The sequence below is a fragment of the Pelophylax lessonae genome (genome assembly GCF_965119305.1).
Source record: "Pelophylax lessonae genome assembly, chromosome: 5".
Taxonomy (NCBI): domain Eukaryota; kingdom Metazoa; phylum Chordata; class Amphibia; order Anura; family Ranidae; genus Pelophylax; species Pelophylax lessonae.
This window is the reverse complement of record NC_138772.1, coordinates 103,680,163-103,698,782: the sequence shown is the minus strand read 5'-3', so window position 1 is coordinate 103,698,782 and position 18,620 is coordinate 103,680,163. Positions and strand designations below refer to the sequence as shown.

At 45.7% G+C, this 18,620-nt stretch overlaps 1 protein-coding gene across 1 annotated transcript in view; it reads right to left on the bottom strand.

Annotated features, from left to right (window-relative positions):
- LMBR1 (limb development membrane protein 1) overlaps positions 1-18,620 on the bottom strand; it is a 387,912-nt gene that overhangs the window by 325,039 nt on the left and 44,253 nt on the right. The window contains exon 2 of the mRNA XM_082259842.1: positions 6,979-7,051. Within this exon, the coding sequence (XP_082115968.1) occupies positions 6,979-7,051 (73 nt within the window). The remainder of the gene's footprint in view (positions 1-6,978; positions 7,052-18,620) is intronic.

Here is an 18,620-nt window from a genome sequence, read left to right as displayed (position 1 = left end):
TACCATAGAGGGGCCCATGGCCACCCCAAAACTCTCCAGGGGAAGGGAGGGGACAGTCACCTACAATACCAGGGGGGCACTGCTCCAGACAGAACCTCCTCTCCATCGAATTCGCAGGTTTCCCACTTCTGGACCGCAAGGATTTGCCCACTTAATGACCAGGCCATCGGATCAAGTCGGAGCCGAGTCATCACCAGGTAGGCCAGACACTGCTTAATGGCTTATTTTAGGCCTGGTCCACAGAGTCTGTACTGACTGACTATATAATAATGTAATGTGGGCTATATATATATATATATATATATATATATATATATATATATATATATACACATATATACATATACATATACATATACATACACATACACACACACACAGTGACAGTATATGGTAATAGTAGTGGGTAGGTACTTGCAGAGACTTGCTTGTAGGCAGTGGCACTGTCTGTGGCTGAGCCCGGGAGGAAGCATGCGGATGCAGTATAGCGCAAAGTCGCTGCTTCCTGTGTATGGCTCCTTCTGTCACAGACGGAGTGCATCTTCTATCACTATGCCTGTGAACCGGTCCTATACAGGAAGTATTTTTAGAAGATTTTTTCTTCTTTTTTGTTCACATTGGATAGCTTAAATCCCACAGCCTACTATGTTGTTTTAAAAAAAAAAAACCCTTCGACTTGTTGGGAATTTCATGCAACTAGATCTTTCATTATGTGTCAAATCAGATATTTATGCAACATTGTCTGCAGTATGTTTACACCACGTTGCCTTTTTCTCACATCCATACTGGCTTGCTGGGATGGTTGGCCGTTGTTGTCCAGTCCCGGGAGCTGCGATGCGCACCGGGGCCCTCCCTCTCTCCCGCTGCCTTGTTCACGCGGGGGATTGGGTGGGCGTGACCGCTGCGCATCGGCGCCGTGCCTCACGCCGGAACGTGCTGTCAGTGGCGCCACCATGGTGCACCGTCGACCAGGTGGCCGCCTTGAAAACCTGCGTCACTGACGCCCGATGACGGCCCAGAAAGCACTGAGCGCCGAGTAGAGTGCGCCTTTACAGGAAAGGAGTTACCTGACCGTTGATCGAATAGGTCTGAATCACTATCCATCTCATTCATCTCGAAATGGTCACAGAAGAAGCGGACAGTCCTTTCCGAGGCCCATCCGTGGGCACAAAAATGTGACTTTTTGGAAGTCTGACTTCCAAAAAGACTCTGTAGCAGCCAGGTACACCTGAGTCGCCCAAACCACATCTATGGCATACAATGCAATTTCCTTAGGATGTTTTGGCCTGGGACACAAGGAAAGCAACACAAGGTCTTCATTCAAATGGAAATCAGAGACTATTTTAGGAAGGAACTATGAACAGGGGCAAAGAACCACCTTATCTTTGTGGACAACCAAGTAAGGGATGCGACAAGATAATGCCGCCAATTCCGACACACTGTGAGCAGAGGTAATCGCCACCAAAAAGGCCACCTTCTGTGACAGCATAAGCAGGGGAATCTACTGAATATTTTCAATGGGATGGCTTCTGGAGAACAAAGCTTCAAGTTCAGATCCCAAGGCAGTAGAGGAGACCGCACCAGTGGAGTCAAATGTCGAATCCCCTGAATAAAAAAAAAAAAAAAAAAAAAAAAAAAAAAAAAAAAGGTACACACCAGGGAGTGCGTGGCCTTTGAAGGGGTCATTTAAAGAAGACCGCCAAGGCCAACACCTGGCCCTTGATGGTACTCAAAAGGTCAACTTCTGCTCAACCCCCCCCGTTGAAGGAAGGTCTGGACCCAAGCCACCGAGAAAGAGGGAGGGTGAACACTAAGCGACTCACACTGAAAATGTACGCTTTCTACGTATGATGGTAGATCTTCCTAGAGGTAGACTTCCTAGCTTTCAGCAGTCAGAATCACCAACCCAGGCAAACCTTTATCCTTCAGGAACTGGCTTTCAACAGCCAAGCTATCAAAGCCAGTGACTGTAAAGCAGGATGGAAGATTTGCCCTTGGAACAAGAGATCCTGCTGGAGAGGCAGTCTCCAAGAAACATCAGCGACTAGCCGCACCAGGTCGGCATACCAAGACCGGTGGGGCCAGTCCAGGGCCACTAGAATGACTAGAATAGGAGTGGCAGAAGCTAAGACTAGAATGACAAGAGTCCCTTCTGCCTCGATCCTGCGTAAGAGTCTTGGCAGAAGCTCAAGAGGAGGGAAAGCACAGATCAGACGATACTGGCCCCACAGTGCCACCAGCGCGTCCGTGGTGTCTGCCAGATGATCCGGTAACTGTGCCACAAACCTTTGGACCTGTTGAGCTGAGAAGCCAACAGATCCACCAGAGACATGATTGATGAAACTCATCTGGATGAAGGGACCACTCCCCTTGGTCCAACGCCTGCTGACTGAGATAATCCACCTGCCAATTTTCCACCCCAGGAATGTATACGGCGGAGGACCGGAACAAAAGCGTCCTGCCCACTGTAGAATGCAGAAATTCCAACACACTTCTTGTTCCACCCTGGTGATTGACATAAGACATGGTGTTGTAAAACTGAATTCGCACTGGACACCCCTGATCTGTCTAGTGATCCAGGCACAGCCTGATCGCTCGGAAGTTCCAGGACACTGATCGGGAGTCTGGACGCTTCCAGTGTCCAAACACCCTGAGCGGAGCTCCAATCCAAGACACCTCCTCACTCGGACAGACTGGCATCTGTAGTGACCACTGTGCAATACAAGTGGAGAAAGGATTTGCCCTGTCGAAGAGCCGGAGAGCGAAGCCACCAGACCAGAGACCCTTTTGTTTCCCAGCTCAGCCGGATCGGATTGTTCAGAGACTTCGGACAACTGTCCCATGTGGCCAAATCCCTTTGCAGGGACCTCGTATGGAACTTTGCAAACGAAACTGCCTCGAAGGTAGAAAACATCAGGCCAAGCACACACATGCAAGTCCGGAGGGATGATTAACTTCTGGACAGCAGGAGATGATTCAAAGCATGCAATTTCTGGAGTTTGCCCAGAGGAAAGAACACTCTGGTCCAGAGTCAGCCTCAGATAGTCCAACTTTCTGCAGGGAACCAGAGCAGACGTCTGGTAATTCAGAAGCCGGCTGAACTCCCTCAGTGTCCGTATAGTAAATCTCCATGTCGTCAATCAGAGCAGCAGAGGACTCCGCTTTCAGGAGGTCACCCAAGTAGCCCAGTACTGCGACCACCGCTAAAGTAGTAATGCCAAAACCCAGGGCCAACACTTTTGTGAAGACTAGAGGAGCAGAGGCAAGACCAAAGGGTAATGCCAAGAACAGATAATGCTCCTCTCCTACAGCATTTCAATACATAGCATTTTGAAATACAAAATTGGACGCACCTTGCCCTCTTTCTTTGGGACCATTAACAGGCTCTAAAAAAAACCCTTGCACCTCCCCAAAGAGAGCTTGCAATCGGTCCAGGGACAGGTGCACATTGGAAAGAAAGAATTAAACCATCTTGTAGCCAGACCGTATCACTTTGTGGACCCATTAGTCTTGTAACAAGGAGGTCCACGGGCCCAGAAACCTGCGAAGATGTCTCTCGACCCCAGGCATGGGCGAGGACGCACCTTCATGCTGAAGGAGCCTTATGCGCGGGTATGGAGAATCCCACTCTCGGCTTGCCAGACCAAGGTCGCTTGTATCCTCCCGAAGAGGCATTGTACCCTGGTCAGCGAGCCCTGAGGGACAAAAAAACTTCTTGTGAGCCGAGAAGGATGGGCCACGTCTATGACGAGGTTCCTTACCCTTATCAGTCTGTTGGAGAAAAAGTACTCCCCCCCCCGTGAGACTCTTAATGATGTCATCCAGGGAAGCCCCAAACAGGTGATCTCCCTAAACACTTAGATCAGTTAAGGCCTTTTTAGAGGTCTGGTCCGCAGCGATCCACGGTCCAGCGATGCGGCGGGGGGGAGCCTTGGTTTTTCTCTCCGTCTTCTCCCGGCGGCGCCGGCATCTCTGGTGTGGGCACCCGGGTGTGACAGCTTGTAGCTTTACAGCCGGGTGCTCACTGCGCATGCGCGGGTCGCACTGTGCGTGCTGAATGGACAGGCAATCCTCTGGGACCTCTGATGTGTCCCAGAAGATTGCAGGGTTGGAGGGGCAGAGGAGAACTTCCGCCCGAGCCACCTAGGCTGCCCGAGCGGAACAGGGCGCGTACCTGATTTTACAGGTACACCCCCCCCCCAAAAAAAAAAAAGAGATCAGGGGAGCCACATCTAAAGAGGCATCACCGATAACCTGCAGCTCCTGGACCAACTGGTCCGCAAGTTCAGCAAAGGCAGGGGAAAGCGGTTCATCCTCAAGGTCACGGCATAAAGGTTTTGCCCACTTGTTCAGAGTTTGCGACACCAGGGCAATGGTGAAGACAGGCCTAAGCACAAAGCCCACAACAGTGAACATATTGCGGGCCACAGCCTCCGCTTTTTTGTCAGCCAGATCCTTAAAGGCCGGCAATTTCTCAACCAGGATCATGGTTGCCTTATTTAATCTGGAAACCGAGGGGGGGGGGGGGTCACCACCAGTGGAACAGTGCACTTTTTAAGGACTCCAGGACCGCCATCAGTGCATCAATGGATTGTTGGGACCCGGAGGGCCCCACAGTCTCTGAGACGGGGTCAGGTGGGGAAACGTGCTCCAAAGACTCAGAGTAAATAAGGGGACCCCCACAAAAAGTGCCTAATACTGCTAAGGGACTCCCCCACCGCGCTGGTACCACCACCCGGTCGCCTGCAAAACAGCACCCTACGATCCTGCAGCAGAAAGAGGGAGGACCCCACCAGACAGGCACCAGAAGCATCAGGATAAACTGCACTCCACGTTCGGCGTCCAGGAAAAGGAAGAGACCCAGGAGGGGCTCCCACAGCCGAAATCACCAGCCAGAGGCTCATCTGTAATGGCCACCGCCGCTGATTCCTATTCCGGACCAACGCAAAATTGCCGCTGGACTACACAAACATGGCCGCTGGCCTATACACAATATAGGCCATGACAAAATGGTGGCTCCAGGAGGGATCCCTGGGGCCCAGGAAAGGCACCAATAGAAAGGGGGAAATTGGGAAAGAGCCCCAACCCGGTACTGCTCCCCCCCCCCCCCAGCCGATAGCCCAGACCACCACACTACCCCAGATATAGGGGGGGTGGATGGGGGGCCGACAGTCCCAGGGAGAGGCCCGGGTCCACCCCAAAACCCTCCAGGGGGAGATTGGCCAAGCTACACACCCTACCGGAAACCAGGCAGGCTCCACACTGGATAGAACCTCCTCATTATCATCAAAATGCGGGGGCTGTTGGCCAGGAGGAATGCTGCGACACAGGCCGAGACCCGTTCGTTCGCGACCTCGCAAGGCATTTAATTCGCAGGCCAGCCCCCGTCCTCCGGTGGGGCTATGTCGGGCCGACCTAGCGCAGAGCTGTGGTCTGCACGTGCGTGCGCACTGGCTAGACTGGGGTGACCACTGGATCTAGATTATCCAGCCCATCGCCGAGTCAGGCAGTTGATTGTAGATCTCACAGGAAAAAAAAAATGGGAGGAAATAAAGCTATTTAAAAAAAAAAAAAAATTGCCAGGACCAGAGATCCCAGCAAGGATCTAGGCCCTTACTCCTGACTAGGTAGAAAAAAAAACTACCTAGAAGAGGGGGCGGGGAGTATACCTCCTAGGACTGCCCATAGGTGTAGTTGAGTTCTTTTTTCTGACTAGTGTCCTACTCCTGTAGGGGGCAGTATAACCCACTGGTCAAGAATCTAAGGAGTTGTATCCATCAATGAACGAAAGAGAAAATATAATTTTCTATTCTGTGAAGGCCTAGAGATGCTTAGATACACGAACCTTACTAAACGGGATGATCAACGTTCACATGGCCTGAACCTATGCTTCCAAAAGGTACATCCAAGAGGTACTGAACTTACCGTAAATGCTTATTTAAAAAGAACAGAAACGGTAAAAGACTGACTCTGGTTAGGTGGCTCCCCTTTAACACATACCCAGGAACATTACTCAGAGCATAAACCAACAGAGGATGCACCAGACCAAATCAGTTAAATGATTCACAAAACAACCAATGCTCTCCCTTCATCAAGGCTTAGTGATATTTGCAAATGTTTGAATAGACTCCAAAGAGCTGGCTTGCTGCAGCTATTTTACTGGCAGGATTCTACCACATCAAATACCTTTTCAAGCAGGAAGCATAAATGATCGGGTATGTACTTTCTGAGCCCTGATGAAGGGGTAGCGTGGATTGCCTTTAAAATGCATTTTGTTTTGTGAATCATTTTGAACGTCTTTATGAATCAAATCTGATGCGCCTTTTGTTGGCTTAGGCTTCTGCCGCTTCAGAAAGTTAATGTGACCAGGTGCCTAGACCATCACATATGTAGTCAGCACTAAAAGGAGCCTGAACCAACAACAAGGAAAGTAATCTAACCTTTTTATTTTACTATCCATCCTAGCAAGACTTTTAGAGCTGCTTCACTTTAAAATATGATGTTTTTTTTTTTTTTTTTAAATCAGCTTGATTTATAGCAGATGAAAGGTATATATTGGTTATGCGAGGAATTTCTTGTATTGAACACCCTGGAAAAAGCAGTAAATGCAGGGATGAATGCTCATCTAGCTCTCAGCAATATGAGAGATGTTGGTCTCCTGCTTTTTTTCAGTACTGTGCAGATTTGTAAAATGACAAAGACCTAATTAGGGCAAGATTCTCATAAAGGACATGAGCACTGGAAAAACTCAGAGGGAACATGTCTGTATATCAGACTACAGGAGGACAGGAACCAGTCTCTGGATATCCATCTTTCTTCAGTGAAAAAGGTGTCCTATCCTAACAATACTGATGTTACCAGCACACTGTACAGAGCGTCAATGGAGGAAGAGTGCCACTGGAAATCATTTCTAAAAGTTACTTTATTTTCAAACAAAAATCTTGGGCCATAAACAGAAAATAATAACAGAACACGTACCTGCTTTTCTTTTGTATCGTGTGATGACGAAGTACGACACAATGTATAAAATGGCAAACATAAGAAAGCAGATCTAAAAGAAAGAGAAAAAAAAATAGGTTTTTAAAATCCTGACAAACAGATCATGCTGAAAGTAAACCTCTAGTTTTATTGTAATAAAGGATGGAGCTCATAATAGGGCCCTATATAACCCATCTTGAGTTTTCACCAAAGCTTCCCAGGAGCTGCAAATCCAAAGCAGTTCTATGACAGAAATAACTTCAACTTGGGAATCAAAACTTTGGCCCATTTTCTACCACAGCCAAAATTTGGGGAATGCCATGGGCCAAAGAACCAACTTATTAGATGAAGTCAGTATTTGTATACTTAAAATAGTTGTGAAATATGTGAAATATATGAACTATAACTGTGCAGGTACCATAACTGCTTTTGCTTAGTTTCAGAAATGATCGTTCATACCTTTTTTACAAGGCTAAAAATGTTTTGTCATGTGAAATGCAGCTCAACTTCCTGACAGTGGGGGGGTTACAGGACACTGTGCAGACACACTGTGTGTCTTCATTCCATAGTCTGTTCAGCCTGAGTCAAGACGCAGGCTGTGATTGGGAAGGGGGTGTGCGCCAGAGGCAGGCTGCATTGGGAAGGGGGTGTGCGTCAGAGGCAGGCTGTGGTTGGGAAGGGGGTGTGCGCCAGAGGCAGGCTGCATTGGGAAGGGGGTGTGCGCCAGAGGCAGGCTGTGATTGGGAAGGGGGTGTGCGCCAGAGGCAGGCTGTGATTGGGAAAGGGGTGTGCGCCAGAGGCAGGCTGCATTGGGAAGGGGGTGTGCGCCAGAGGCAGGCTGTGATTGGGAAGGGGGTGTGCGCCAGAGGCAGGCTGTGATTGGGAAGGGGGTGTGTGCCAGAGGCAGGCTGTGATTGGGAAGGGGGTGTGCGCCAGAGGCAGGCTGCATTGGGAAGGGGGTGTGCGCCAGAGGCAGGCTGTGATTGGGAAGGGGGTGTGTGCCAGAGGCAGGCTGTGATTGGGAAGGGGGTGTGCGCCAGAGGCAGGCTGTGATTGGGAAGGGGGTGTGCGCCAGAGGCAGGCTGTGATTGGGAAAGGGGTGTGTGCCAGAGGCAGGCTGTGATTGGGAAGGGGGTGTGTGCCAGAGGCAGGCTGTGATTGGGAAGTGGGTGTGTGCCAGAGGCAGGCTGTGATTGGGAAGGGGGTGTGTGCCAGAGGCAGGCTGTGATTGGGAAGTGGGTGTGTGCCAGAGGCAGGCTGTGATTGGGAAGGGGGTGTGCGCCAGAGGCAGGCTGTGATTGGGAAGGGGGTGTGTGCCAGAGGCAGGCTGTGATTGGGAAGTGGGTGTGTGCCAGAGGCAGGCTGTGATTGGGAAGTGGGTGTGTGCCAGAGGCAGGCTGTGATTGGGAAGTGGGTGTGTGCCAGAGGCAGGCTGTGATTGGGAAGGGGGTGTGCGCCAGAGGCAGGCTGTGATTGGGAAAGGGGTGTGTGCCAGAGGCAGGCTGTGATTGGGAAGTGGGTGTGTGCCAGAGGCAGGCTGTGATTGGGAAGTGGGTGTGTGCCAGAGGCAGGCTGTAATTGGGAAGGGGGTGTGCGCCAGATGCAGGCTGTGATTGGGAAGGGGGTGTGCGCCAGAGGCAGGCTGTGATTGGGAATGGGGTGTGTGCCAGAGGCAGACTGTGATTGGGAAGGGGGTGTGTGCCAGAGGCAGACTGTGATTGGGAAGGGGGTGTGTGCGCCACAGGCAGTCTGTGATTGGGAAGGGGGTGTGCCAGAGGCAAATGCTGTGTGCCTGCACAGTGTCCTGGACCCCTATTTGGCCAGCCAAATTATGAAGACTGAGTACACAAGAACAGATTAGCTTCAGAAAGGTGACTGCAGGATCACCCAGGTACTTCAGATAAAGAGCGCAGAAGTGATAGCGACCATGACTTATAAAATACAGATATGTGAACATACACACATAAAAAAAAAATAAAAAAAGATATTTAGGGCTTTAAAGCCGCAATAAACCCAAAACCAAAAATTAAATTTAATGCAGCTTACCAATCATTCGACGTAGTGGCTGCATTAAGTTTTCTTATTTTTAGTGACCCCCCCGTTTTCACCTAGTGATCTGGCCATACACTAGCTGAAAAATCATTTGAAAATCTGTCATTTGGCCCGTTCATTCATTTTTCATCCAGTGTTAATGGGCACAAACAGAAAATCAGTTTGAACATTTCAGAACTGAAAAATCGAATGAACAGTTTGGAAAATTCCACCGAACGAACGATAAATTGAAAGGTAAATTTGTTTCTCGCACCAGAAAACAACAGCTCAGCGGGGAAGGTCACTGCACTAATGTCGGCTCATTAGTACAGCGGCTTTTTTTTCTGTGCAACCAAGCGGCTTTAGGCAGGCCATAGACGGTGCAATTTTCTTTCCTGCAACTCAGAAACTTGCACAATTCTCCCATCAACACAGACAGTGCTGACAAGGGATGGTTCACATCAGGAATAGCAAAACTATTTCCAAATTCTGAGGCTTGTGTGGACTTTCTTTTTAATGGGTCATTATCATAAAAAAAAATATCTGTGCGAGAAGGCTTTAAAGTTCAGCCATTCTCCGACTCACATGTATGTAAACCACCATGGCATGAACTGGTTTTCTGCAGTCATTTGCCTTAAAATGTGATCTGACCCTCATTTAAGTTGCAAGAACAGACAAACACAATGTGCTTAAGCCGATAACACATAAATAATTGGATTTTTCTCATGTCTTTATTGGACACACGCATTAACCATTCACAGTGCTCGAGGTAAAAATAAAGTCAGCCATAGATGGTTCGAATCGCAGGGACCAGCCAAGATTTGAACCATATATGGGCAGGCTGATTGTTGATTAATCAATCAACTTGGATACAACCAGCATGTTCGATTTTTCATGTGATTATTGCAGGGGGTTGCAATTATTACTTTGTGTCCTCTCGGCCAGGAAGAGCACAGTAGCTCCGTGGGAGAGATTTCCCCCATCAATACTGACTGTGTCGATGAGGGAATTGAGTAATTTTCTTTCCTGCAACCAAAATCGCTCCATCTATGGCCGGCTTAAGGGAACCCAATGATTGGAGTCAGATATTTTCACACCTGGAGTCCAATTAATAAAATTAGTTTGGGAGGTGTGGTTTAGAGTTACTTTGATTGAAAAACGACAAACATTTTAAGTCTGCTGTTAATAAGAAGCATCAGCTTATGTGAACCATGCCTCACAAAATGGAGCTCTCTGAAGACATATGATCAAAAGCAGTTGATCTGCATAAGGCTGGAAAGGGATACAAAGCAATCTCAATGTGTTTAGGCATCCATCAGTTAACAGTTAGACCAATTATCGGTCAACAAAGACAGTTTAGTACTTTGGCTACTCTTCCTAGAAGTGAACGCCCATACAAGATGACTTCCAAGGCACAATGCAGAATTCTCAATCAGGTAAAGAACCCCTAAGTAACAGCTGAAGGCTTCAGACATCACTGGAACTGGCAAACTGACACAAGAAATTAGAATTGTTTACATTGTCAGCTTAAAGGAGTTGCAAAGTCAGAAAGATTTTTTTATCTTAATGCATATTATGCATTAAGATAAAAAGCCTTCTGTGTGTAAAAGGCCCCCCAGCACCCCAAATACTTACCAGTGCCCCCTCTCTATCTAGAAATGTCCACAAGTCCCTCGGCTGTCCTGGGACTCTCCCTCCTGATTGGCTGAGATACAGCTACGGCGACATAGGATACAGCAGTTGTCAAAGTCAGTGAGCCAGTCAGGAGAGAGAGGAGGCAGGGCCGAATGGCAACTCTGTGTCTGAATGGACACACGGAGCTGCAGCTTGCCTCGGGTGCCCCCATAGCTATCTGCTGGCTCTGGGGGGCACTCAATAGGAGGGAGGGGCTAGGAGAAGGAACGAGGGACCCAAGAAGAGGAGGATCTGGGCTGCTCTGTGCAAAACCAACTGCACAGAGGAGGCAAGTATACGAGGGTTGTTATTTAAAAAAAAAAAGATGAGACTTTACAATCACATTAAGCACATTGTTTTGTCTATTGTTGCAACCTAGACGAGGATCAGATCACATTTTATGGCAAATTACTGCAGAAAACCAGTTAATGCCAAGAGGTTCACATACTTTTCCTTGCACTGTAAAACCTGCATATACGTTGAGAACTGCTTCTTCTACTGAATTATTCTCGCAGGGTTTTTTGTTTTATTGCTTTGTGGTACACAAAAAGAATATGAAGGCCGACAATGGTGGCCTTTCCTAACGAAAAATGCTAGTTGGAGGGACTCAAAATGTATTCTACTTTCAGGAACTGATCAAGAGCAAATAAGCACATCAGGAAAACTGACTAAACTCTGCCTGGTACACACGAATGAGATTATCGAATTAATGATCCTCTGCTTGTTTTTTGTTTGTTTTTGCATGCTAGTCTCCATTTTGAAAAAAGAGAGGTTACTAAAGTTATGAAAATTGTCGTACGACAGAAAAAAAAAAATTCGGAAGTAATGTATTTTTGTACCTATTAAACAAAAATTGTACGATCTGGACTCGTACGGGAAAAATTTCCATGCTTGTCCCATCAGATAATTGGGCATGAATTGTCGTGATCGGCTCTCGAAAGCTGCATACTAGTGATCAGATTATTGTACGATTGCTTCGAAAGCGGTATTTTTCTTCCGGTTTTCTGATCATGTGTACAGACCATAAATTGTGCCTTTAGCAGTTTAGGGCTTGAAATTGTATCCTAAGGCATTCCTGCCATGTAGCAATCACTGACTGGATTATTGTTCCCCCGAACGCTCTCAAAGCTAGCAGGGGTCATTAGTTTCTGCATCATTATGAAGATGTTATGAAAGCCTGACTTCTGAGTTACACCGCAAACAGTCCAATACTATCAGTGGCCCTCTGTGATCATGGTAAATTAAAAGCCAGAACAGATAAGGTGTAACGGTAATTAGCTGATCAGCCAATATATTCTAAAACCGGGCATACATTCAGCTTATCAATTAAAACATGAAATATCTACATATAAGAGGAGAGAATCTACACTTTAAAAGCCAATTAAAGCATTTATAGATCAAATAGAATTATTTTCTTGCCTTTGTGCGAAGAACAAGTAGAGATTAATTTGACGGAAGCAATTCAGGGATTGTTTTATCTACATAATAATGTGGTTTTACTCGCAAGCATGTCAGCACTTTACTGGTGACAGCTGTCAGCGTATTACCTCATAATAGAGCTGGGAAGATTGGTGGAATGAATTCCCAGAGATAAACTTTCTGTCAAGCCATGCAAGCTTCATCAATCTCCAAAAGCTGAGCATGTTGGACATTATTAATTCATCTCCAGAATGGGTAAAATAAAGTGCCATAAAGAAAAAAGCCACAGTTCTGAGTATAAATTACAACTGATTTTGCAATTAATGTCTTCTCCGCTGTATCTTTCATTTATATGTAAAGAGAGAAGCCAAAATCTGGTGTTGCACAGCAGAAAATTGTGCCACCAGTGCTACTTGGACCACAAAAGAACGTCGACCAACAACCAAAATGTCACAACATATGTTCAATATTACGCAGAACGCATAAATGATCTAGCTGTCTGTATCCACCGTGTGCATGGAAAGCACATAAGGAAATTAAATAAAAAAAATGTATCTCATTCCATATAGCATCTCCAGTGTCCTTCTGCCCCATTGGTTCACATCCAGGTGCGCTCTTCTAACACCCTCCTGCTCTTAGACATGTCACTTCCCCTCCCTCAGGCTCCTTTCACACGGTCCGCTGTCCGGTGTGGACCGTTCTCTGCTCAGCAGGGATCGATCCGCCGATCCCCACTGAGCAGGCGGATGACAGCTCAGGCTCCGCTCTGTGTGCGGAGAGGGAGGTGTCAGAGCCCCGCTGCTCTCTATGGGAAAATCAGATGAGAGCGGACCGCCTGTCCGCTCTCCTCCGATCTTATCCAATTCGATCCCCTGGTCAGATGGAAAATAGGGTTTCCATCAGTCCGGATTTCACGGACAGGATCAGATGTGGAGGGCAGCGGGTGTCAGCGGACAGGTCTCCGCTGACATTCACTACCCCATAGGGATGCATGGAGGATCCGATCAGAGCCGCCTAAAAAACTGATAGGCGGATCTGATCAGATCGTTCGTGTGAAAGGAGCCTCAGTCACATTTCTCCACATAAAGCAGAACTAAAATTCTGCTGCCACAAACTGCAAGCAGACAGGCTCTTTATTGCAGAAGAGACAAGCAATGCCTCTTCTGCAATAAAATATATCCACCTGCCTGCTCGCCTGAGGTGCAGCTCAGCTTACATCACTGGCACAGTCAGTCCGTGTGCTGAGATGACTGACTCCTGTGCATGTGCTGAAGTGATGTCATCCAATGGCAGCTAATTAAGTTTGTCAAAGACCGGCATCAAGAAGAAGATGCCAGCGGTGAAGGGGACCGCTGTAAGAAAAGAAGTTTAACTCTCTTTAAAAGGAGAAGTACGGCATCCAGCAGTCACTGGCTCTCTGCTCTACCTCGCTGCGCTCACTGGAGTGCTGGGCCCTGATTACTGTAGTAATGTCACTGGTCCCCCCAAAAAGGTCAGTTAGGGGTCCGATCTGTCCGCCACAATGTCGCAGTCCCGTTAGAAATCGCAGATCGCCATCATTACTAGTTAAAAAAAAAAAACAAAATAAATAAATAAAAATAACATAAATCTTTCCCCTAGTTTGCAGACGTGATAACTTTTGCGCAAACCAAAAAATACGCTTATTGGGATTTCTTTTTACCAAAAATATGTAGAAGAAAACAAATTGGCCTGAAAGGATGGAAAATTTTGATTTGAAATTTTTTTTTTGGAATGTTATATAGCAGAAAGTGAAAAAATATATATATATATATTTTTTTCCAGTATTGTCGCTTTTTTTTTTTTTCAGGTGCAAAAAAAAAAAAAAAAAAAAAAAAAAAAAAAAAAAAAAAAAAAAAAAAAAAAATCGCACAGGTGATCAAATACCACTAAAATAAAGCTCTATTTGTGGGGGAAAAAAAGGACATCAATGTTATTAGGGTACAGCACTGCCTGGCTGCGCAATTGTCAGTTAAAGTAACGCAGTGCTGGATCGCCAAAAAATGGCCTGGTCATTAAGAGGGCAAATCCTTCAGGTCCAGAACTGGTTAATGTACCCCCAAAAACTGTGTATAAAAAATAAAAATAAAAAACAAATAATAAAGAGAACAGAGAAACACTATAAATATATTCCAACAATATAGGTATGCTTTGGAAGGGCTGACTTATGCGTTTTTTTCGCCCAAAAGAAGCTCCTGCTCCTTTTTGAGCAACAACCTTCACAAAGTTTTTAAAGGCACGTTTTGTCACAATTGCCACTTTGATTCTGTCAGTATTTGATAACCCCCAGTCAGTGTTGAGCTTACTAATGCAATATGGTATAAAATTCACCACTGACTACCTGACATCTATAGGGATCCACACTGACCCCAGCACAGCTACTTATGATGTACAAATTGTTATGTTTCCAGCTATACTGTAATTGCTTCAATATATGCTCTACAGTACAACAAATTTATGCTGCACCAATATATACACAGTGTTGTAGGTTACATAACACACTCTGTTATAAATTATGTAATCTATTCTCCAACGTGCATTGTATAATTCACACGACGCCTCTGAATCTGTTAATTGTTGCTAGTTGTAAATTATATGAAGACTTGAAAATCCCCATGTTTAATGCAAGTATTTCTTTATTGGAAGACAAAGAGGCTGCAGGAGATCAGCAACACTGATTATATATATATATATATATATATATATATATACACACACACACACACACACACATATACACACAAAAAAGGGGGAGGGGGAATGGAAGAAAAAAAAAAAGTTGGAAACAGTATTCTCGAACAGAAAAAAAGGAAAACATGGCATTGTTTAGGATACATGGGGGGAGATTTATTTAACTGGGGCAGAAAAACAGTTGTGCCTAACCAGTCAGCTTCTAGCTTCAGCTTGTGCATTTAAAGTGATTGTAAAGGCACAATGTTTTTACCTTCTGCATGCAACTTTCTCCACAGCCCCACCCTAAATACAAACCTAAACCCTATCTTGATCCAGAGATCAGAGGCGCAGTCAATTACAGCCAGTGATGAAGGAGTGGGGACACACAGAGTGGGGCTCAGAAGTGAGCAAACACAAGTGCCCCCATAGCAAGTGGTTTGCTATTGGGGCACTTGGAGCAAGGAGTGCTAGCGGGGGAAACCGAAAAGGAGGAAGATCTGGGCTGCCCTTTGAAAAAGATTGCACAGAGCAGGCAAGTATAAGATGTTTTGTTATTTAAAAAAAAAAAAAAAAAAAAACACACCTTTAAAATGGATAAAATTTACCTCTGGGAACAGGTTACATGTTCCACTCATCTTTGGGGTGGAACATGTAACATGTTTCCACTTCTGCGTCTCCCTAATCCACTGCATCTAGTGACAGCAAGAGAGGGGATCTTCTCCCCCACTTGCTGTCATAATTTTCACAGAGTTCTGTAAATGGGAAACTATACGTACCGACAGCCTTTACAGCGGTGTGCTTGCAGTTCCTAATGAACTACCAGGGCGGTGTTGAGTGCTCTAGGTAGTTTATTGTTTATTACTGCCAGTGTGTAACTGCGTGCCCATACGCGGTACGAGCAGACAGATAGATACACTGACAAGTCAGCAGGAGTCCTGTATGGCAAATGCAAAACTTTCCAGGCTCCCAGTAAAATAAAAAAAAATAAAAAATTATATAAATATGTTTATTTATTACATACACGTTAAATGCACATTTTACCTGCAAAATGATGTGCATTTATTTATTTTAAGTTGATGGTATACTTTAACCACTTCATATCCACGCTATAGCGAAATGACGGCTACAAACATGGCTCTTGTTCTGGGAGGGCGTCAATGGATATCCTCCCAGAACCATGCCTTCTGTGCACCCCCTGGGGCACGCATCCTCAAAATTAGTTATTTGCAAAATTTAAACAGAAATGTATCAAAAAAAAAAAAAAGAAAACACAGTGGTAAATACCAGAAAAAGAAAGTTCTATCCATCTAAAAAAAAAAAAAAAAAAATGATAAAGGATTTCATATGGGTACAGTGTTGCATGACTGCGCAATTATCATTGAAAGTGTGACAGCGCTGAAAGCTGACAATTGGCCTGGGCAGGAAGGGGATGAAGGTGCCCAGTAATGAAGTGGTTGATATTACTTTAAAAAGGAGAAGTATTCATTCTCATCTCAATGTTGCAGCTTTCCCATGCCGACTCTACCATTGAGAACTAAATGATCATATGAATGCTGAGCCTCAGTTCTCTGTCTGCTCCAAGCAGAAAGCAGTTACTGTCAGTCTCCGCTCACCACTCTGCTCCTCCAGTACTCACTGAAGTGCCAGGCTGGGGCAGGGGCAGGCATGACTGGCTCTGGCTCCCAGCCACTTGCTGAAAAGCAGAGCCAGCTATCAATTAGGCTGCAAAGTAGATCCACGATCCCCCAATCCTTCCTGAGCTTGGCATGCCTCTGCCCTGTCAGATAATAGTGGGCAGCGGCCTTTAAGCTGACTCGGAGTCACATGAGTGCAATGCGACCCACAAGAGGACAAAAAAGCTTTGACCATACTTATTTTAAAATTAAACTAAACTGACTGGTTTAAGGGTTTCCCAAACAGTTACATTCAAGGCATGTTACCAGCGTGCTTATATTAGCTCTGAACCAAACTGTCTAGCCACCCAATGGTTGGAGTCATTGCTGATCACATATGCTAGCATCATTGCAACTACAGATCAAACCAGAGGCTAAGATGGGAGCTTCCTTGGGTGTAAAGTATAGGAGGCTTTGAAATCTCAAAGATGATTGGTTGCCATGCACAGCCGCTTTGTAAATTCCCGTCGTAGTGCCTTAGCAAACTACAAGCCATTCAGTTAGGGCTCACGTCTATTTGAAGCCAGCTGCTGCATGTCAAGCTGTCATTGATAGAAGCTTAAATGCTCTTTGGCTGAAACCTCCAAAGAACAAACAAATCTTCTCTTTTCTCTGAAGTCTTGGACCCCTTTCACACGTGCGATCTGATCAGGTCCACCTGTCAGCATTTTAGGCAGACCTGATCGGATGGTCCATGTATCCATATTGACTAGCATCTGTAAATGGACACAGCTCTACCCCCAATCTAAACTGCCCCAACCCCCCGCCAAAAAGAAAGAAAGAAAAAAAAAAAAAAGGGATGAGAGCCTGTCATTTTCACGCTCTGCAGAGGGATCAGCGGACAGATCACCTGCTGAACAAAGCAGATTCCTCCCTTTGTGAAAGGGGCCTTATGCCTCGTACACACCATCGGATAATCGTACAGAAAAAAAACAAATTGCTTTCAAATTGATTGCACTATAATCTGATCGTTAGTACACAGCTTTCGACAGCCGATCACGACATTTCATCCAACAAAATCCAAAAGGTACAAACACGAAATCTTTTGTCATATCATAGCCTAGCGAACGACAATTGTTTAATCAGTACAGTATGCGTCCGCTAAAAATCGATAGACAAAAGACCACGCATGATCAGAAACACGAAAATAGCCCGGAAAAAGCCTGGCTGCCATTGTTTTTGTTTTGCACTATCCGATACGTAGCTACGCAACCAGAAAGCTTTTCCAGAATCGTACAGGAAAAAAATAAATGGATAAATCATATGTTTAGTACGCATGGTTGAATTGGATACTAGTATCATGCAACAAAATGCGAACGATAAGTCGTCCGATTATCTGATCGTGTGTACGAGGCATTAGACTAACCATAAACACTTCAATTCATTTTAATTCAGCCTCCAGGCTAAATAAAAAAATAGAACATATTGCTCCATCCAGAATCAGAATACTAACCCAGTGTTTCTCAACCTTTTTTCAGTCAAGGCATCCTTTAAAAATGATGGGACAGTCTCGAGGCGGACCATTCTAAAATGTAAAAGCTGTTCTAATAGTTTTAAATAAGGCAGCAACATCCACAAGTCCAAATAGGACACCCAATGTTAGAGGATGTATTCTTACAAAGCAAATACACTTTTGAAAACTGTTCCGACTAGTATTCCAATGTTTCTCTTTTCCCTCAGTTTTTCTCCATCGCTCAGCTGATGTGACTCCAATGCTAATGGAGAGGGGCAGGGGAGCGTCAAACAAGGATGCTATGCAAGCGACTGACATCCTTTTTATCAACTAATGATGTCATTGATTGTTAGGACCCCGGTGTTCTAAAATTTAGTCGGACCCATGAAAATTCCGGACCCTCGTCACTTCCGGGGACGCTCCGTCACCACCAGCTGCTGCGAGCCCCGGTGCGCATGCGCACAAGGCATTTTGAAGGTCCGATGAAATTCTAAGACTTGCGAACAGCTGACTGTTTAGTATTTCTTCTTTTTTTTTTTATCATTACTAACAGTCAGCTGTTCGCAAGTCTTAGAATTTCATCGGACCTTCAAAATGCCTTGTGCGCATGCGCACTGGGGCTCACAGCAGCTGGTGGTGACGGAGCGTCCCCGGAAGTGACGAGGGTCCGGAATTTTCACGGGTCCGACTAAATTTTAGAA